General features: G+C 44.3%; 1 protein-coding gene and 1 long non-coding RNA gene across 4 annotated transcripts in view; one reads left to right on the forward strand and one right to left on the reverse strand.

The window, feature by feature from the left end:
* LOC134933113 (uncharacterized) overlaps nucleotides 1-20,985 on the forward strand; it is a 185,375-nt gene extending 164,390 nt beyond the window's left edge. For all 3 annotated transcript variants that reach the window (XR_010179608.1, XR_010179609.1, XR_010179610.1), the window contains 3 exons: nucleotides 19,432-19,580; nucleotides 20,509-20,551; nucleotides 20,676-20,985. This is a non-coding gene — a long non-coding RNA (uncharacterized LOC134933113). The remainder of the gene's footprint in view (nucleotides 1-19,431; nucleotides 19,581-20,508; nucleotides 20,552-20,675) is intronic.
* Nucleotides 18,531-22,918, reverse strand: part of STK10 (serine/threonine kinase 10) — a 263,891-nt gene continuing 259,503 nt past the window's right edge. The window contains exon 19 of the mRNA XM_063928074.1: nucleotides 18,531-20,922. Coding sequence (XP_063784144.1) covers nucleotides 20,785-20,922 — 138 coding nt within the window. The 3' untranslated portion in view covers nucleotides 18,531-20,784. The remainder of the gene's footprint in view (nucleotides 20,923-22,918) is intronic.

A 22,918-nucleotide genomic window follows, 5' to 3' on the forward strand; every position in this document is an offset into this window, starting at 1 on the left:
GGGATTTTCCTTCATTTTCTTGTTCTTCTGCCGCTGTTTAGTTTTTGCTCTGCTGGGCACCTGAATATTGTCCATTGACACTTTCCAATGTCATCCACCACCATTTGTGCCATTAACTGCCGCTGTCATTTCTGATATATGATTGAGTTAGACCTAGTGGTCCATTTAATGCCTACAGTGCCTTAATGATCGTTATTGCTTCAGGGATCTGTCCATACGGGATAGTTTACGGCTATTGTTTGACACCTTTCTATCAGCGACACCCAGCGGAGCGCATTCTCTTATTTGCATTTTGCATTGGTTATTCTTTTTGTTTATGCATTGTGCATTCTGTGATTATGTATTATATGTTTTTTTTCTCTTTCAGCGCTATATTTTACACTTTGTCATGCCACGTTCCATGTCTTGTTATATACCGTGTGCAGCCTACACTGTCCCCGTCCCCTGTGCGGGGTCAGTGTTGTCTGTGCTGGTGTCCCCCTCCTCGCACACAGCGCACCAGAGCCATTGCCAGGGATGGCGCCGGCTTTGTTTACATTAGCGATGACACAACGGAGCTGGAGAGCCGGGGGAGCCGCGGGCTGTGCCTGTATGTACACTTGTCGCCTTGATATGGAATAAATCTTCATAATAAAAAAAAATTAAAAAAATTCAGGGCTTGTCCCGCCTCCCTCTCCTCCCATTGGATGTTGTTTTTTTGCTGTTTTGGCGCCAATTTATGTTTATATCCCTGTGCTAGACACTGCTCAGATAGCCCCTGAGGAAGACCTGTATCGGTTGAAATACCTGTCGGGCTGTGCCTGTATGTACACTTGTCACCTTGATATGGAATAAATCTTCTTTGTTTTTTCATCTAAACCGTGAGTGCTGGCTTGTTTTGCTTTTTCCAATGAGCTGGAAAAGCGAGTGCCTATATATATATATATATATATATATATATATATATATATATATATATATATACATACAAACAAAGAACCCAGCACTCACCAAAGTAAACTCACTTATCCTCAACAATTCAATAAATAAATGATGGGGGTTTAGTTGGTGTATTGGCCAATGCACGGAAGCCTGCATACCGATTTTCAAGGTACCCCACCTTCATGCAGGTCCTAGACTATCACAGAGTCTTAAAACCTGACTACTTCACTGCTGTTACACAACTCATCTGCCTGCTAGATTTAATGTGTACCTGCCACAGACTTTATGGCTTTTAAAGGCACACTAGTCACCTATTGCACTGGCTCAAAGATGATTGCTAAGAAACAGCTGAGACAGGTTCAGGATAATAAAGTCCACACAGGGGTGCATGAGAAAGCTAGTGGCCACGGTTAATAAGAGCTAACCATAGATTAACCCCATCATATACACACACCCCGCTCTGTGTGTATATGATGGGGTTAATCTATGGTTAGCTCTTATTAACCGTGGCCACTAGCTTTCTCATGCACCCCTGTGTGGACTTTATTATCCTGAACCTGTCTCAGCTGTTTCTTAGCAATCATCTTTGAGCCAGTGCAATAGGTGACTAGTGTGCCTTTAAAAGCCATAAAGTCTGTGGCAGGTACACATTAAATCTAGCAGGCAGATGAGTTGTGTAACAGCAGTGAAGTAGTCAGATTTTAAGACTCTGTGATAGTGTAGGACCTGCATGAAGGTGGGGTACCTTGAAAATCGGTATGCAGGCTTCCGTGCATTGGCCAATCCACCAACTAAACCCCCATCATTTATTTATTGAATTGTTGAGGATAAGTGAGTTTACTTTGGTGAGTGCTGGGTTCTTTGTTTGTATTTATTAGAGCGATGTGGTCATGGGCTACATGCACCCCGCCCTGTGAGTGGTAAGTACAGCTGTGTACCCCGCTTTTGTGGTGGAGAGTGCTGTGTTACATGCACCCCACCCTGTGAGTGGTAAGTGCATAGCTGTGCCCCGCTTCTGGTGTGGTGAGTGCTGTGGTTTTTTCTCTGTGTGTATATATATATATATATATATATATATATATATATATATACACACACACACACACACACACAGACAAATCTAGAAAACCACAGCACTCTCCACCCCAGAAGCGGGGTGCAATATCTGCACTCACCACTCATAGGGTGGGGTGCATGCAGCATATATATATATATATATACACATACACACTGCTCAAAGAAATAAAGGGAACACTAAAATAACACATCCTAGATGTGAATGAATGAAATATTTTTATTAAATACTTTGTTCTTTACATAGTTGAATGTGCCGACAACAAAATCACACAAAAATGATCAATGGAAATCAAATTTATTAACCCATGGAGGTCTGGATTTGGAGTCACACTCAAAATTAAAGTGGAAAAACACACTACAGGCTGATCCAACTTTGATGTAATGTCCTTAAAACAAGCCTAAACGAGGCTCAGTAGTGTGTGTGGCCTCCATGTGCCTGTATGACCTCCCTACAACGCCTGGGCATGTTCCTGATGAGGTGGCGGATGGTCTCCTGAGAGATCTCCCAGACCTGGACTAAAGCATCCGCCAACTCCTGGACAGTCTGTGGTGCAATGTGGCGTTGGTGGATGGAGCGAGACATGATGTCCCAGATGTGCTCAATTGGATTCAGGTCTGGGGAACGGGCGGGACAGTCCATAGCATCAATGCCTTCGTATTGCAGGAACTGCTGACACACTCCAGCCACATGAGGTCTAGCATTGTCTTGCATTAGGAGGAACCCAGGTCCAACCGCACCAGCATATGGTCTCACAAGGGGTCTGAGGATCTCATCTCGGAACCTAATGGCAGTCAGGCTACCTCTGGCGAGCACATGGAGGGCTGTGCGGCTCCCCAAAGAAATGCCACCCCACACCATTACTGACCCACTGCCAAACCGGCCATGCTGGAGGATGTTGCAGGCAGCAGAACGTTCTCCTTGGCATCTCCAGACTCTGTCACGTCTGTCACATGTGCTCAGTGAGAACCTGCTTTCATCTGTGAAGAGCACAGGGCGCCAGTGGCGAATTTGCCAATCTTGGCGTTCTCTGGCAAATACCAAACGTCCTGCACGGTGTTGGGCTGTAAGCACAACCCCACCTGTGGACGTCGGGCCCTCATACCACCCTCATGGAGTCTGTTTCTGATCGTTTGAGTAGACACATGCACATTTGTGGCTTGCTGGAGGTCATTTTGCAGGGCTCTGGCAGTGCTCCTCCTGTTCCTCCTTGCACAAAGGCGGAGGTTGCGGTCCTGCTGCTGGGTTGTTGCCCTCCTACGGCCTCCTCCACGTCTCCTGATGTACTGTCCTGTCTCCTGGTAGCGCCTCCATGCTCTGGACACTACGCTGACAGATACAGCAAACCTTCTTGCCACAGCTCGCATTGATGTGCCATCCTGGATGAGCTGCACTACCTGAGCCACTTGTGTGTGAGTTGTAGACTCCGTCTCATGCTACCTCTAGAGTGAAAGCACCGCCAGCTTCCAAAAGTGACCAAAACATCAGCCAGAAAGCATAGGAGCTGAGAAGTGGTCTGTGGTCACCATCTGCGGAACAACTCCTTTATTGGGGGTGTCTTGCTAATTGCCTATAATTTCCACCTGTTGTCTATGCCATTTGCACAACAGCATGTGAAATTGATTGTCAATCAGTGTTGCTTCCTAAGTGGACAGTTTGATTTCACAGAAGTGTGATTGACTTGGAGTCACATTGTGTTGTTTAAGTGTTCCCTTTATTTTTTTGAGCAGTGTGTGTGTGTGTGTGTGTATATATATATATATACACACACACATACACACAAGGGGACTGTCTTCAGACTTGCGCTAAAACCACCAGCAGCAATTCGGAAAGAGTCTCTGTTAGTGGAATCCCAAAAAACAATTTATATAGACGATGAGCAATTGTGCTCAGTATAGACTTGTTGTATACTTGAATTCAGTACTTCCTGATTTTCATATATGTTCAATGAACATTCCTCCAAAGTGTGGGTTTCTACACACAGAATCACCTGTAAATATACCCTCAAACCAAAGATACACCCAAAAATATGTCCAAAGGCCTAATTAGACATGATACCAATTACTTTTATTAAAAAGTACATAAATTTCACATGTTCACATGAACAACATAAAACAATACATTGAGATACAGCCAGAAGATTCCTTTTCATTTCCAACAGATGGAAGATGGAAAACAACACACTCACCTTTTCAGGTGTGAGCTCAGGGGGTGTGATGACAACAATGGACAAGAAACTGTAGCTGATTTTACCCAATGCGTTTCGTCAAAACGACTTCCTCAGGGGTTTATATATGGTATCACAAAAATGGGGATGTCAGCATTCCATATATAACGCAATAAAAATGGTCCACCCAAAGTAATTACCAGGTGATGGGACCAAGCCTAACAAGAGATGTTCGTCTCCTTAACTTGAGCCTGACTGCAATTTGTGTAGTCACAAATATTCTCTCTGAATAGGGTCTGCAGCTATCGGAGGAAAACACACGTAGCAAACAGGATCGTTTTGACGAAACGCGTTGGGTTAAATCAGTAAGGTTTCTTGTCCATTGTTGTGAATTGACATACAGTATATTGTGTATCTCCATGGAATTCTGAGTCTGTCAGATATTGGATGGATCTCTCCATCTGGGAAATGGGCAGTACGTTAAAGGCAAAACAAGTTCGTTTTGCTTTTGAACTTATTGCCACTTTAAATTTACTGGCTAAATCGCAGGCATATTATATTTGGGCCTCAGACTAATTGCATTCTTAGCCTTGGTAAAGCTGATTATCTTTACAGGAATGAAAGCTATACCTTAAACACACCTTAAACCTTTAGCCGCTGTGGCCGCTATACTTAATTCACACTACGCACCTTTTACGCCATCAGCGTAAAAGGGTTCCGTAGTGTACGGACTTTGCGTACACACGCTGCGCTGACGGTACAAAGTACTCGCAGTGCATACACACCCAGAGATACACTTAAAACCTTCTACAGCAATGCAATGCAATAATAATAATAATACACTTCAAACCTTAGCAGGGCAATGAGCACACGACACCAATTGTGATTAACCGCTGGGTTCCGACACCACAGTGGATTATTTCTGAAAGGGGGTTTACAATACAAATTATACACTACAATACAAGACAATATATATATAACAGAATAATGGCTACAGTCAATGTACATACGTGAGAATATTCGCATGCGCTTCCTGGTCCAGTCCTCCGTAATCAAATAGATAACGTTGTGAGTCTTGTGGCTGGCCGGCCTGCAGCAGGCTTTATTTATACAAGTCTTCCAAAAGCAATACAATGGATACTGTAATCCCTTTGTCCATTGGACACAGGGATGCATTTTTACAGTACAGGAGAGGTCATAGGTTGATTTGAAAAGGTAGGCGATGTCTTTCTCAACTGCTCTTGTGGGTGGTCTCCTCTGGATTCCCGCCGCATACATAATATACAGTAAATACAGTTTATATCTATATTCTGCTTCTGCACATAACTAGCTGCAGGAACATGCGATCTTCCGCAGACCAACACCGGAATGTTACCCTTAAAATACCCTACAGCTGGATACCAAATACCACCTTATAACCTTAGTCTGTCCCCTCTTATCCTGTAAAGGTGAATCCCTTTGTTCTGCAACCATTTAAACAGCTATAACTTTCTGATGTGGTGCAAGGAGACTATGTGTACATTGTGCGCTATTTGGATTAAATATGTAATGTGTTTTGATGGCTCTCCACGCGTACACAAACTCTGCCGTAAATACCCATACCACGCGCCGATGCGCAGGACCGCGGGAGCAACCATATGCAAAGTGCATACATGTGCACGCACTGCAGAACAAGTGCACGCGCAGTGGGCATGTGTGTGCAGTTTGTACGTGATGTGTGTTCTGTAATATTTTTCGACTTTGACAGTCCACCCTTTGGCAGTCACCAATAACTGCCACTATCTAATCACTAAACATAAAAATATCAATATAATATCTACAGACGATTGGATGGTCGGAGGAGAGTTGTAGGCAGGAAATGTAGGACCTAGTGGGATAGTAAAAAGCATGTATGTATGAATCCATGTCTGAGGGGCATGTATCATCATGCCGTATATGTTTTAGATAAGCTTTGAGGTCTTGCGAAGTATACATTAAATCCTTCTTATCCCGTATTAAGGGTCTGTAAGTGGGCCGACAAACACTACCGGGCTCTTTTCGGCTTCTTGTTCCAACAAATGGGGTGCACATTTAGTTGATGATACATGGAGGGGGAACATATGTGAGTCATTAACTGAAGGTTGTAGAGATGAAGATAAGACACATATCTAAAATACATAAACATAACATTTTCATAAACATTCTTGGGTAGGGCTGATGTCTTTTCCGGATGGGTGTATCTGGGCAGAGGGGGAGACAAAAGAAAAACGGGTGAAAGAAACAGGCCATGGAATTCATTTGCAATCCTTATCATAACACTGTCTCTATGGATGGGTCGTAAATTAAATCTGCTGCTATGACAATGCCCTCGCTCCTTAAACTCATCAAATTTGTGCCGTGCTTGCGCCGCGTCAGAATTCGAACACACCTAAATATCAAGCCAATAATTATGACGACTCCCAGGATACAAAGGAGAAACTTCCCTACACTCATAATAACATTTTGAGACCACTCTCCTAATCCTGAGAACCAATTTCGTGGGTTCAACCATGAGACCCAGCCGGTCAGCTCATTACCCACAGCGGTCAGGGTAAGGTTGTGTCTCCTCTGGAACTCCCACTTCAACTGCAATATATCATCCATCTTTTGATCGATAATCTCTGTGGGGTCGTCAGTGCTGTTTGGAATATACGTACAGCACTTCACACCATACTGAGTTGCCAAAGTGACACAGTACCCACCCGTCACGGCTGTGATATAATTAAGGACGATCCTGTGCTGGATCAGTTCCGTCTTGTAAGCTTGTAACTCCCTTCCCGTATACCTGAAAGTGTCGTCATACATCTCAGTGATATTATCTATCAAGTTCGCTAGCGCATGGATATACCTATAATTTATAATTCCTCTGGCAGTACGGGTGATGTCTAATGCGAGAAGGAATTGAATCCCGGTGGATTCATGGATCAAATCAGAGGCTACGTGCTCTGTCCTATCTATGAGGTGTCTCTTGACGATGTGTTCATAGTGAGTATGAGTATAAGGAGCCTGAGCACTGCGGTGAACATCTTTCATCTTATCATGGGTTATGGTCATGACCTCTGGCAACACTCTTCCAACATAACACAATCCCTCTGAGCTCGGGGCAAGCCACTTGTACGCCTTCCTCCCACATATGAAATAGGCATCATCGGGGAGAACATAGGGGACAGAATATGACATTACCATATTACAAACTTTCCAAGTGAAAAACTCAATCCCTAGTTCTCCCATCTGCTCAGTACAAGTATCAGGCTGGATGATATGAGCACAGTACCCTGGTGATACTTCTCCAACCCACATGGTCTTGCTTCCTCGAGTATACCTATACCGAAAATACCTTCCACTGTTGGCTATTTGGCGTACAAGTTTAGAGTCTATGGGTATCCTATCAGCTCTGTGCGAAAAGGTCATTGTCTGGTTATTCCACGTCACTTCCCAATTTCCTGGTTTTCGGTAATTGGAAATATTGAAACATAATAAGGATCTATCTACATGATACTGGTGGAGCTTCAAACTAGGGGGCCTAGAAATATTGAATTTCTTGTCCACCGGTCTCCCACCCCGTAATTCGAGTACCTCATCTATTGCTAAAGGGTACGGTACTAATCCTGACTTGCTCTGACCTTGAGGTACTTGTGAGCACACCCAGCATTCTGTCTGGTTTAAGACCTTACCCACTAGTGAGTGGTAATCACTCAATGGATGACGGTCCATGTTGATATTAAGGCTGGACTGACATCTCTGGATGCACCCATCCTCGACTATGTTCTCACAATTCCTACAAATGCAATTTTCCTCAGCCAATAACCCTTCACAGTGCCTCCGAGCTCCCTGACTACCAGATCGCTTTCTGATACTCGCCTTTGCTCGAGTGATGTGTTGCTCTTGAGATTCTACAAATCCATCCCATCCATCAGAACCCATTCCAGATCCTTTCTCGACCTCTCTGGGACCCTCACCGAAGCAGACTGTCCTGGTCAACATCAGGATTAACAGGAGAACCCGGAACGCAGTCTCTTGGGGTAAGTCCATCTTGTTAAGGGAAGAGAAGGGAAACAAGGGGGAGAAAGAGAAGGAGAGAAGGAGGGTAGTGGGAGATGGAGAGGAAAAAAAAGAAAAAAACTGGTGCGACAACCGCCTCTGGTCTTCTTGTTCTCCGCGCTCAGGTGCCGTCTCAACAGTACTGCCTCTCAACCTTCCCGGAACAGACACTCCAGTGATACGATGTTCTCTACACTCTGCTCTTTGTCACGGGTTCTCTCTGGGTCAGCGACCTTTCTGTAGGGAACATAAATCTTGCATTTCAATGTGTTTAACTGTTGTGTATTATCAGTTGTGTGAAGTGAACAATCTGTGGAAAGTAAAAAGAGAGGGGAAATAATAAAAAGAAAATTTGTCAGATTTGCGTTCACCATCAGGCTGTCACACCATCATGTATATCGGTATCAATGCACAGTCTCCCTTCACCAGTATTCCCATTCTCCACCCTTTGTGTATGACCAGGCACACTGATACTGGTGTCCCTATGCTGGTGAGATACTGGATTTGGGCAGAGCTCTGAAAGGCCGAGTAGGCATGTGGCGTTTGAACTGTAATCCTGTCGGTGAATTTAAGAGATGAAGAGGAAACTTTGAAGACAAATCACAGAGTTTAGTAACAGATAAGTTTGTAGAGGCAAAGAAGATTTTACAAAGTTTGACATCTGGATTGGGCACTACGGGGAATTACTCCCTAATCGGTCTGTTCCCCTAAAAAAAAATATGTGTGTGTTATATCTCTACTGGGACTATCCCAGCCATCAATCCAGTGTCTTGTCCATTTTAAGTTCATAGGGAACCCGGTATATTTGAGATAATTTCCTCTACCTGTGATGGACATTCATCTAAAACAGTGAAATGCAACATTAGTCTTCGTGGGTATCTAACATATTTTGTGCTTCCTGGATGGGAGCACTCTATATGTATACCATCTCTAACAAAACTCCTGTTACGTTACTTAGAGGTCACTTCTGCTAGAGAGAGAAGCAGAAGTTTAGAGGCCTCCTCCTAACCCCAGTAAGTTCTGTCAAAAGGGTAAAGTTGCATTTATTCTGTTCTTCCCATTAACCGAATCTGTGTTTTCTATATGTATCGTGATTCCTTACTGTATGTCCCTTGATCCCGTCTATGTGTTTAATAACGTGGCTTGTTTTCTCTGTCTAGAGGTCTATATTGGCTATGTGTTCTACTATACCTACAATCTCTGGCAAAATGCCCTTCCTTCCTACAAATGTAGCATGTTCTCGGTCTTTTCCAAACAGCAGGGGTCTGGGGGTTAGGCTGATGAGACTCTGGTGTAAGAGCCTGTATACTTTCAATCCTCAGCCTCTCCTCCTGTTATTTTCTACGCCTAACAATATTCTTGTGGTGTACAATTGCGCACTCTCTAAGGCAAGCTACTGTGACTCCTCTCCAATTAGGCAAAGATGTTTGTACTCTGTCCCTCACTGTCTTATCGAGTCCGTCCATTAGCACAGAGACAGCCACCTCCCTGTAATTCGTATCGTTCCCTGTATCCGATACCCCCATGTATCTATCCATTATTTGCAGGGCCCGATGGAAATATTCAGATGTCATTTCATTTTCCCTCTGCTTTATGGAGAAAACTCTTCTCCACTTAACAGTTGTGGGGAAATACAACTCTAGTTGCCTGTTAATTTGCTCTAAGTTCTCCTGATTGTGTTTGTCAGTCATAAGACTATCCGACTGTAATCTACAATCAGTGATACATTTTTGGGTGTCAATATTAGGGGGTAGGCACGCTTTCAAAAATATCCGCCAATGTTGGTTTGTCGGTTCATACGCATTACCCAGATCTCTGATAAATTTCTGACATTTGGCTAAATGCTTCCGAGGGTCGGGGAATTCTGAAATGATTGATCGCAGCTCATCTCTGGGCCACGGGCAAGGGTGGTATTTATGTGACCGCCGGTCAGCTGACCGACAGTCACATGACCTCCTCCACCAGCCCGACGGGTCACTGTCCCGATGGTCGGCATGCCGACCAACAGGGACTATTTCCACTCGTGGGTGTCCACGACACCCATAGAGTGGGAATAGAACCCGTGGTGACCGCAGGTCGCCACCGAGCCCGCAAGGGGCTTGCTGCACTCGCCCCTCCCCGCCGGGATCCCGGCGTCGGTATGCTGCCGGGATCCCGGCGTCGGTAAGCTGACCGGCGGTTAGGAGGCCTCCGGTCAGCCGTACTACACCCCACGGGCAATACATTGCATTATTCCTGGTGAGGACTACTCCCTGACTATCGGTTCTCCCATCGGGAGTTACTGTTTCCAAGACAGGGTGTAATTCTACCATTCCGTTCCAGATTTGATTACTGTGAGGTGTTGTTGTCTCTGTGCAATGAACTGTCTCACACTTACCGGTAGCTGTGACCTCACCAGTTCTTTCATTGGGGAATATTGTTACTGCACTACCTGGTTGGACAGGCCCCACCTGATTGTCTACCAAAGTGACTGCTTGGAGGAGAGCTGCGATTTGGCTGGATCCTTCATCTTCCTGTGACCTATAACCTGGAAAAGACTTCAAAACAGGATACATCTTGCAAAAATTAGGGTTAATACATTGTTTTTGCATACTACTATCGTTTACGGATATATAATTGACTGTAGCCATCTCTTCCCCTTCGACCTGCGTCGACACTGGTGTGTTTGTGTTTTCATTCCCGCTAGGTTTTGAACCTGTTTTGCGAATCTGTTCTCTTTGCATATCCCCCTCCTGTTGCCATAATTTTAAACAATCATTATGTCTAATCCTTTGTTTTCTGGATTTTAGAAGACATATTTTACTGCTTACATTCTGCAGTACCTCTGGTTCAAAGCTGCCCACCTTAGGGAATGGTTCCCTATCTTTGTCAGTCACACATTCCCATTCAGACAAAAAGTCTTCAATACTTTTTCCTTTAAACTCCGCTGACCCCATGGGCCGCGGCTCTACAACCTGAACCCTGGTTAAACGTCCCTTACTTGAGCAACTGGCTCCCATAATTGTGGGCCTTTTCCCACAAACACCAAAATACTCAATATAAGGTAACGGTGAAAGTTCTCCGAGCGCTCTTCTCCCGCTCACCGCCCACATTGGCCAGTACTACCATACACTGTCGATAGCGAAGGCAATGTACCCAACTTAGGGCCCTATGTGACCTATATTTACTGGAAGTTTTTAGGAATAACTTACCCTTTCCAGTAAAGTATCGGCCGTTGGAGACTCTCCTGAGAGAGACCAGCGAAAACTCCCTATGCACTTTATTATACACAAATCACGCTTGCGTATGTTCTATACAGCGCTGATGATACCGCGATTTTACGCAAAAGCTCGTACAAAGGATATCACGTTGCGCTATATATCGCACCCACAAACGTGCGGTCCAATCGCACAGCGTATAGGTACTTGTTACTTATCTGCCGTACGACCACTGGAATCGATTTTCAGGCTGCGAAACCTCAGCCGGAGCGTATAAAAAAAAAACTATATGGGTCACAACACTTCACAATTCCCTACCACGCTCCTGTGTAAGTCTCCTCACGACTTACGTATTAAACCTTATATTAACGTGAGTCAGCCGCCTCACGCCACCAAGTCTCAACTCACTTGATTTACCACACACCGAGATTCCAAATTCCGTGGTTCAAATTTTCACTCGCTCCTGCGTTCGCTCACTCAATTACACTTTGGTTTTTTTCTGTACAGAAAATTATCTTTTATTCAGACAAGCAGCTTTACTCCCAGAGGCAATACAGTAAATAAGGGTTTTATACTAAACTTTGGAAGCTGGGCAATCTTGTGTTATTGTAGCGTGGCTACTGTCTCACCTTTAAACTAAACGAACTATTGTGTAATTTGTACTTAGCGACCGTATTCTTACGCAATTTGCGTAAACACGCGACCGTGCTTACGCCGCGTGTGCAGTTCCGTACCTTGTCCGAGACACGTGTACAAAACCGTACGTCCGCAATAGCACAAATCATACAATTTCTATAAATGTGAGCAATATTAACTATAATTGTTCACTTAACACGCCACACAGTTTCTTTTCTGTATAAACCTTTATAACTAGGCCAGACTGCGTTTGTGTTTTACACTTACTTCCTTTGTTTATATTACGAATCTAGTAATCTGAATGTTATGGCAACAATGTGGGAGAGTATGCACAGAGTATGGGTGTATGCTTTTGTTGTGAACGCATTTGGCGCCAAAAATAAATTCACAGATTTTAAATAGCTTTGTTCCTGCTTACCTTACGAGTTCTTACCAGCATCCCTACAAACCATACAGAGCAGACACCATCTAATCAGCAATTAAGTAGGGTTTTCAGTATATCCACCGACCAAGAAAAGGATACGTAGGATCCCCGTCCACCCTTATGCTGATAGATTATGTCTGCTTGTGACCTGTTAAGCAGTAAAAATGTGGAAAATCGGACGATGCCCCCAATTGATAAAGCTGATTATCTTTACAGGAATGAAAGCTATACCTTAAACACACCTTAAACCTTTAGCCGCTGTGGCCGCTATACTTAATTCACACTACGCACCTTTTACGCTATCAGCGTAAAAGGGTTCCGTAGTGTACGGACTTTGCGTACACACGCTGCGCTGACGGTACAAAGTACTCGCAGTGCATACACACCCAGAGATACACTTAAAACCTTCTACAGCAATGCAATGCAATAATAATAATAATACACTTCAAACCTTAGCAGGGCAGTGAGCACACGACACCAATTGTGATTAACCGCTGGGTTCCAACACCACAGTGGATTATTTCTGAAAGGGGGTTTACAATACAAATTATACACTACAATACAAGACAATATATATAACAGAATAATGGCTACAGTCAATGTACATACGTGAGAATATTCGCGTGCGCTTCCTGGTCCAGTCCTCCGTAATCAAATAGATAACGTTGTGAGTCTTGTGACTGGCCGCTCTGCAGCAGGCTTCATTTATACAAGTCTTCCAAAAGCAATGCAATGGATACTGTAATCCCTTTGTCCATTGGACACAGGGATGCATTTTTACAGTACAGGAGAGGTCATAGGTTGATTTGAAAAGGTAGGCGATGTCTTTCTCAACTGCTCTTGTGGGTGGTCTCCTCTGGATTCCCGCCGCATACATAATATACAGTAAATACAGTTTATATCTATATTCTGCTTCTGCACATAACTATCCGCAGGAACATGCGATCTTCCGCAGACCAACACCGGAATGTTACCCTTAAAATACCCTACAGCTGGATACCAAATACCACCTTATAACCTTAGTCTGTCCCCTCTTATCCTGTAAAGGTGAATCCCTTTGTTCTGCAACCATTTAAACAGCTATAACTTTCTGATGTGGTGCAAGGAGACTATGTGTACATTGTGCGCTATTTGGATTAAATATGTAATGTGTTTTGATGGCTCTCCACGCGTACACAAACTCTGCCGTAAATACCCATACCACGCGCCGATGCGCAGGACCGCGGGAGCGACCATACGCAAAGTGCGTACATGTGCACGCACTGCAGAACAAGTGCACGCGCAGTGGGCATGTGTGTGCAGTTTGTACGTGATGTGTGTTCTGTAATATTTTTCGACTTTGACAGCCTTATACCCATTATTCAAACCTGTTTAAACTCTGTATTAACCCTGCTCCAGTATACATTTTATGTGCATCTTACTTCTCTAGTCTGCCATTAATCCAGTGTCTGCTTGATCTCTTTATTGTCACTTCTTGTACCCTTGTTTCCCATTCTTATCAGCCTTGCTTGCAAAAAACTGAGGGGAAAAGTAGATGCAAGAATTCAGCACCTGGACAAGGACTTTTGCAGTGCTGACACAGAATTCTTAACACAAGGACATTTTCTATCACACACAGCTCTCATTTACTCAGTGGTGCAAGTAGAAAAAAATTCTTATAGGTACTGTGTGAAAGCGCCCCCCCAAAAATGGGTGTGGTCAAATTCCACATGGGGCGTGGCCAATAAAAATGGGGGCATGCTACACATATGGAGGGGCCAGATACACATATGACCCCAATAGTGCCAGATACACATATGCCCCCACCATGCCAGATATGCTCCTACAGTGCCAGATGCACAAACGGGGCGTTTGTGCATCTGGCACTGTAGGAGCATATCTGGCATGGTGGGGGCACAGTGCCAGATACACATATGCCAGATATGCCCCCATAGTGCCAGATACACATATGCCCCCAGTGCCGGATATGCCCCCACTGTGCCAAATATGCCCAAACACTCCAGATATGCCCCCACTTTGCCAGGTACACAAACCCCCACAGTGCCAGATACACATGCCCCCAGAGTGCCAGATATTCCCACCAGAGTGCCAGATATGCCCCCCAGTGCCAGATATGCCCCCACAGTGCCAGATATTACCACCAGAGTACCAGATATGCCCCCCCAGTGCCAGATATGCCCCCACAGTGCCAGATACACATGCCCCCACAGTGCTAGATATGTCCCCACAGTGCCAGATACACATGCCCTCAGAGTGTCAGATATGCCCCAGCAGTGCAACTCACCGTTGTTGTTACTGCCTGGGGCTGGCACTGTCTTCTGCTGCTGCTGGGGAGAATATGTGTATGTGCCTGTGCTGCTACTGCTGTACCTGGTCACCCGGAACCCGCCACCACCACACACAGTCAGTCATGTAGCACTGTGCTCGCTGCCGCCCCCACCTCCCAGGTGTGATCCCTCCTCTCTCCCTCATTCACGGCACCGCTCCTCTGCGTGGCTGGTGCTGTGTTCCCAAGGCCGCGCACGGCGGTGCTTCCATCAGTCTTCGCTCCCGGGAGCTGTGCGCCACTCACAGAGGACAATCAGGTAAACTGGACACCTTCCGATCCCCGTACATGCAGCTGCCCCCGCCCAGGCTGAGGAGCAGCAAGCGCCAGCGGAGGAGATGAGGCTCCACCTCCCTACAAGGCAGCCCAGGCAAGGCAAAGTGTGAGGCAGCAGTAATGGCGAGGCGGGTCACTAGTGCGCTGCAATGTGTGCGGATGGCGATACGGCGTACCCACTGCCAAATTCTTAAGGGTACGCCATACCCAACAGTACCCGCACACTTGCACCACTACATTTACTCATCATTTTACCCAAACCCCAGAATCTGACTCCAGAGGCCACCTATCTGCAACTATGCAAAACAATATCCCTCATCCCTACAAGGGATCACAAGAGAATCGCTCAGGTCTGACAAATATTTACACACAGGCCAGTATACTGCTGAAAATAAATCAGAACCCCAAGCTACGCATCCCTCACTGAAGGTTGCAGAGCAGCCATATTGACTAAGGCTGGATGTACGGTTGATGACTTGATCCATATTATACAGTAAAACATCCCCTAAAAGATATACACCTCCCCCACCCCCCGCATGAAGGTGATTGGGGATGTCCAAACTAGACTATTACCTCCAATATTGTGTGTATGTAAGCATATCACCCATTCATCCACTTTCAATATCATAACATCACATTTCTATCCAAATCCCACCTCAACTTTATAACCTCCCTACACCTGCCACACACACACACACACACACACACACACACACACACACACTCTCTATCAGTGAGCGCTTCACACTTTTTCCAATAATCAATATTAATAATGTCCTGCCCTTGTCCAGTTTCTTGGATCAGATATGTTGGGGGAGTATGCAGCAAGCATTACCCAATTTAAAACAGGCTTATAAAAACAATAACAAATGCAGAAGTCTTCATTGCATATACGGTAGGTAAAACTCAGAAAATTAGAGTATCGTGCAAAAGTTCATTTATTTCAGTAATTCAACTTAAAAGGTGGAACTAATATATTATAGAGACTCATTACATGCAAAGTGAGAGATTTCAAGCCTTTATTTGTTATAATTTTGATGATTGCAGTTTACAGTTTAAGAAAACCCCAAATCCAAAATCTCAGAGAATTAGATTATTACATAAAATCAATAAAAAAAAGGATTTTAAATACAGAAATGTCGGCCCTCTAAAAAGTATAATCATGCATATGTACTCAGTACTTGGCTTGGGCCCCTTTTGCATGAATTACTGCCTTAATGCGGCGTGGCATGGATTCTATCAGCCTGTGGAACTGCTGAGGTGTTATGGAAGACCAGGATGCTTCAATAGCCGCCTTCAGCTCTTCTGCATTGTTCGGTCACATGTCTCTCATCTTTATGGGGGGGTACAGGTCAGGTGAGTTTGCTGGCCAATCCAGCACAGTAATCCCACGGTCACTGAATAATGTTTTTGGTACTTTTGGCAGTGTGGGCAGGTGCCAAGCAATGATGGAAAATGAAGTCAGCATCTCCATAAAGCTTGTCTGCTGAAGGAAGCATGAAGTGCTCTAAAATGTCCTGGTAGACTGCTGCATTGACTCTTGACTTAATAAAGCACAGTGGACCAACACCAGCAGATGACATGGCTCCCCAAATCAACACAGACTGTGGAAACTTCACACTGGACTTCAAGCATCTTGGATTGTGTGCCTCTCAATTCTTCCTCCATACTCTGGGACCTTGATTTCCAAATGAGTTGCAAAATTTGCTCTCATCAGAAAAGAGGACTTTAGACCACTGAGCAACAGACCAGTTGTTTTTTTTCTTTAGCCCAGGTAAGACGCTTTTGACGTTGTTTGTTCAGGAGCGGCTTGACAAGAGGAATACGACATTTGAAGCCCATGTCCAGGATCCGTCTGTGTGTGGTGGCTCTTGATGCACTAACTCCAGCCTCAGTCAACTCCTTGTGAAGCTCCCCCACACTCGCCTGACCTGAACCCTATAGAAAATCTATGGGGCATTGCCAAGAGAAAGATGAGAGACATGAGACCGAACAATGCACGAGAGCTGAAGGCCACTATTGAAGCATCCTGGTCTTCCATAACACAGGCTGATAGGTTCCATGCCACGCCGCACTGAGGCAGTTATTCATGCAAAAGGGGCCTAAACCAAGTACTGAGTACATATGCATGATTATACTTTTCAGAGGGCCAATATTTCTGTATTTAAATTCCTTTTTCTATTGATTTATGTAATATTCTAATTTTCTGAGATTTTGGATTTGGGGTTTTCTTAATCTGTAAGGCACAAACATCAAAATTATAACAAATATAGATTGAAATATCTCACTTTACATGTAATGAGTATATATAATATATTAGTTTCACCTTTGAAGTTGAATTACCGAAATAAATGAACTTTTGCTCGATATTCTAATTTTCTGAGTTTTACCTGTATATTCGCAATGATATGTGTAAGTAATCCACCATTTTCAGGATATTAACACTATACTCAAAGAACATGCCAATATGGGGTCACATTTATGAACTTGGAATTACGAGTTAAATCACCCAAAAGATACCCCAAGTCTTTTTGCCAGGTTATAAATACATACCATGGGGAGCCCAGAAACAGCAAAAACAGGCAATAAGGAACTGGTAAAATGGGCCTAGAGAAAAGCTTACTACTGAAACCCAACCCTCCTTCCGGTCTTTGATAAAAGTCAAGAGGGTTAGAGAGGCAGGGCATCATTTTAGCCAACTGCTAGGAGGATGCAGTTTCGGTTTTATTTTTTGATTTGTTGCGAGGGCCTCCCTTTTGCCATTTATAAAAGCAGTCACAACTTTCCTAGTTCTCTCTTTCATAATTACGGGTGTAGTACTGCTGACCGGCGGGGTCAGCTTACCGACGCCGGGATCCCGGCAGCATACCGACGCCGGGATCCCGGCGGGGAGGGGCGAGTGCAGCAAGCCCCTTGTGGGCTTGCTGCGCTCGCCACGCTGCGGGCTCGGTGGCGACCGCAGGGTTCTATTCCCACTCTATGGGTGTCGTGGACACCCACGAGTGGAAATAGTCCCTGTTGGTCGGCATGCCGACCATCAGGATAGTGACCCGTCGGGATGGTGGCGGAGGTCATGTGACTGTCGGTCAGGTGACCGCCGGTCACATGAATACCACCCCATAATTACACCTAGTGAAGGCAGCTACTTAGGGGCGCATAAACTAAAATGTCTGGCTTACAAAGCAGCAGATTTGGCAAGTATTTTTTAAAATGGCAATAGTAATTAACGATAAATCAGCATGCTTTAGCATTAATTACTATTGCCCTTTGAAATCCATCGGTCAAAGCTGTAAAATGACGGATATTAAATCTACCCCTAATTGTGTAGAAGCAATCATTATGAGAATTCAGCCTAAGCGAGAAACCAGTGACATCACTCAGGCATTAGACAGGTTCATTTTGCTTAATCAAATGTATTTAGATGCATACCAGTGACACAGGAGCCAATATTTTACAGGTATATTCTAGTTACTTTATTAGAATCTTATTTACATTTTACAGTGCATCACCCCAGAGAAACATCCTTTATAATATATATGTGTATACAACTTTCATAGGATGTTATCCATTCCAATGAAGATCCTGCAGTACGGGGAAAAAAAAAAAAAGACTTAACAGATTGTACTATCTTACACATCGTACTATATAAACATATTTTGCAGCATAGCTGGATTCCAGAAGTCATCAGCAATTAGGAGGCTAAAGTGATACTGTTAGTAATGTACTGGAGATGCTGCTTTAACCTGTCTCCAGTTACAAATACCTGGGCACCATGTGAGGAAACCGAGCAACACTTGTACAAATGAAATATACGGATACTTAACAAATGAATGCCCCTCCCCCCGCCCCCATTGCAAAACAACAAATATGGAAAAATGGACAGAAAGCAAAATAACGCGAATAAGCCGAGAGCTATAGACTGATGATCTGGTCTCCTGTGCAGCCAAGGTGCCTGCTCAGTCATTACACTTGGCCCCCCGCACTAAGACTGGCCAGCAGTCCACTACTTTTCGTTTGTAACACTGTAAGTGTGCTAAACAAATAACTCCAAGTCAAAAAGCAAATATATATATATATATATATATATATATATATATATTAATTTAGTAGACACCAAAAGCAAAATATTATCTTCCCTTCTCAAACTATAACTTACATTTTAATTTTATTATAGGTACATTTTTAATAGTCTGGGTTTTGGCCTGACAGACCATATCTAAACTATGGTATACATGTCTGGGCTAACAGGAGGCATTCAAACACCAGGTGGTTCTATGGTAGTTTTGTACGTTATGTTTCCGCACACAAAATGACAATTCTAGCAATGATAATATCGCTCATTTGTTTCAGGAACCCTTATAAGGTGGGAGCAAAAATGAACGAGACGCATTACCTACTGTACATATCACATGGAAACATAACCTGCAAGGCTACTACAGATCCTGGCGATTACCTGAAACACTCCTGTAGAAGGTGTTATCTTGTATTCACATATTATGGTAAGAAATAGAAGTTAATCAAAAAGACCTGTAGAAATAAGAAAGTCTGACTATATTTCAAGCTATACATATGCACTTATAGGGGAATATTGCCACGCAGGAGCAATTCAATTAGTGGGGATTTCCCTGTGCGTGAATGCCCGATGTAGGACTGAACCTTGCAGCTTCATCAGTGGGTTTCCACTGATTTTAGGTGAGGGACAAAAGCTATTTAATAGCCTTTCCCAGTGCAGCAGGGATTTTAGCCAGCAATTAGCTGCAGGGCTAAATGATATCCCCCATAGATCAACAGTATGTGCCCAAGCAATGGATGGAGCAAGAGAGGGTGGTAAAATGACAATGTGCTCACTTATGCCAAGTAATGTGGCCAGATAGATAAGGGGAACCTTTAGAAAAGGAAAGTGTTATACACCCAAAGGATGACAAGACTGTGGCACACAGCACAATTATACTAATAAGAGGAGCAAAATCTGATGGCACACACGTTGGAGGGCAATAATGGGATCATTTTATACCTGCAAAAATGTATCCTAAATTCTGTCAAGCATTGGTATGGGCATACAGTACAAGTACATTATGAAGTACTGTACAAGAGTAGAGTTCTGGTCTATAGGAGTTATTCAAAATTCAATTGAAAGTGTTCTAATAGCGTTCAGCAGCTGTTGTTACTCGCAGATGTGGTAAGTGCGGCTATAAAATGCACTTACAGTAGCTCCACACTCATGGATATTTGTTCACAGCCCTATAGGGCTGCATACAAAAATCAGCAAGTCCGGGCGAAGTCAGTCGCAGGGGGGGCGAGTTTGGCTGCCGTTGCTTCTAAACCGCTAAAACAACAACTAGTCCCCCCCTGCATGCGGCCTATAAGTTAATTGAACATACTGTACCCCAAATTGTTATATGACTGATACTCCTCATTTGTGTACAGGTTCACCCCTAAGGCACAAAATAAAGAACCCAGCTTTCTCCAGGTCAGTATTTTCTTAATATATTGGGCTCTATGTTTTTCCCAATCTCTGATTTCCAGCTGACAATGCAACTTTTCACTTGTTCCACACTTTCTGGAGCCCACTTATTCCTATATATCCTTTTCAGATATACTTGATGTGCAAATAGAGTCCATTGGTAAAGTTCAAGAAAATGGTCAGATCCTTCTGGAGATCAGTATCAAAGTCTGTCTGTTTCTCTTCAGCCTACAAGAATTTTACGAAGCTTCAGCTGAACTGTACGTATAGAACTTGGCAGGTTTCTGGGCTGATCCAATATATCCTCCAACTTCCTCACTCATCCGGAAGAACATTTCCTGCTCCTGCTTCTTCTGTTCTAGGTCATCCTCCAGAGCCTGTTGTAATATAAATGTAATTTTACTATATTTACAAGTAGTGATAAACCAATTTGACAATCATATCACCATGGTGTAAAGGACAGGTATCACAAGAATCTCTGGCATGCACTATACCGGCTGTTGGGATCCCGGTGTTCAGGAGACTGATGCCAGAATTCCAACGGCCGGTGATATCCCACCAAAAGTAATCCCGACAAGCGCTCGGTATTCCCACTCGGTTAGTGGGTCCACGGCACCAACCAAGTGGGAATAGAACCTGTGGCGAACGAAGCGAAACACCGTGCCCGATGTGTGGCGAGCGCAGCAAGCCCATGAGGGGATTCGCTGCTTGGATTCCGGCAGATGGGATGATGCTGTCGGCATAGTGACAGCCGGCAATCAGTCTGCCAGGATTTCATATGTATTCCGAATCTCAACCCCCGCCTAGAATTCCAGGGAACCTCGGTAAGGTGATCACCAGGGATTTCATAAAGAGGGGAGAGAAGAACCACAGTGGCTCTCCGCATCCTGTCCTAGTGTTAGAGCATGAGTCAACCATGCTCTAACATAAGTTTATATTCCATAGACTACAAAGTTGATATTTTTACATGCAAACACAAATACTTTTTGCAGTAAAATGAATAATGTCACCACTTGAAAGGGTTACAAATAAAATTATATTAATCCCAATATGCCATTGGCAAATCTAGCAATCATTCCTAAACACCCCCCCCCCCCCCTCAAAAAAAATAAGATTTTAAACCTACCGGTAAATCTTTTTCTCGTAGTCCGTAGAGGATGCTGGGACTCCGTAAGGACCATAGGGATAGACGGGTTCCGCAGGAGACATGGGCACTTTACGAAAGACTTTGACTCTGGGTGTGCACTGGCTCCTCCCTCTATGCCCCTCCTCCAGACCTCAGTTAGAGAAACTGTGCCCAGAGGAGATGGACAGTATGAGGAAAGGATTTTAGTTAATCCAAGGGCAAGATTCATACCAGCCACGCCAATCACACGGTATAACTTGTGTTAAACTAACCAGTTAACAGTATGAAAAACAACAGTTTCGGTCCAAAACCGATGAAACTATAAAATAACCCTTATTTAAGCAATAACTATATACAAGTCTTGCAGAAGTAGTCCGCACTTGGGACGGGCGCCCAGCATCCTCTACGGACTACGAGAAAAAGATTTACCGGTAGGTTTAAAATCTTATTTTCTCTAACGTCCTAGAGGATGCTGGGACTCCGTAAGGATCATGGGGATTATACCAAAGCTCCCAAACGGGCGGGAGAGTGCGGATGACACTGCAGCACCGATTGAGCAAACAGGAGGTCCTCCTCAGCCAGGGTATCAAACTTATAGAACTTTGCAAAGGTGTTTGACCCCGACCAAGTAGCAGCTTGGCACAGCTGTAGTGCCGAGACCCCTCGGGCAGCCGCCCAAGAAGAGCCCACCTTCCTAGTGGAATGGGCCCTAACCGATCTTGGTAACGGCAATCCTGCCGTAAAATGTGCCTGCTGAATCGTGTTACAGATCCAGCGAGCAATAGTCTGCTTTGAAGCAGGAGAGCCAACCTTGTTGGCTGCATACAGGACAAATAGTGCTTCTGTTTTTCTGACTCTAGCCGTTCTGGCCACGTAAATTTTCAAAGCCCTGACCACATCCAGGGACTCGGAATCCTCCAAGTCGCGCATAGCCACAGGCACAACAATAGGTTGATTCATATGAAAAGGATGAAACCACTTTAGGTAGGAATTGAGGACGAGTCCGCAATTCCGCCCTATCCACATGAAAAACCAGATAGGGGCTTTTATGTGATAAAGCCGCCAATTTCCGAGACTCGCCTAGCCGAAGCCAAGGCTAGCAACATGACCACCTTCCAAGTGAGATATTTTAACTCCACCGTTTTGAGTGGTTCAAACCAATGTGACTTAAGGAAACTTAACACCACGTTAAGGTCCCAAGGCGCCACTGGAGGTACAAAAGGAGGCTGAATATGCAGTACTCCCTT

This window comes from Pseudophryne corroboree, chromosome 6 (assembly GCF_028390025.1).
Source record: "Pseudophryne corroboree isolate aPseCor3 chromosome 6, aPseCor3.hap2, whole genome shotgun sequence".
Lineage (NCBI taxonomy): Eukaryota > Metazoa > Chordata > Amphibia > Anura > Myobatrachidae > Pseudophryne > Pseudophryne corroboree.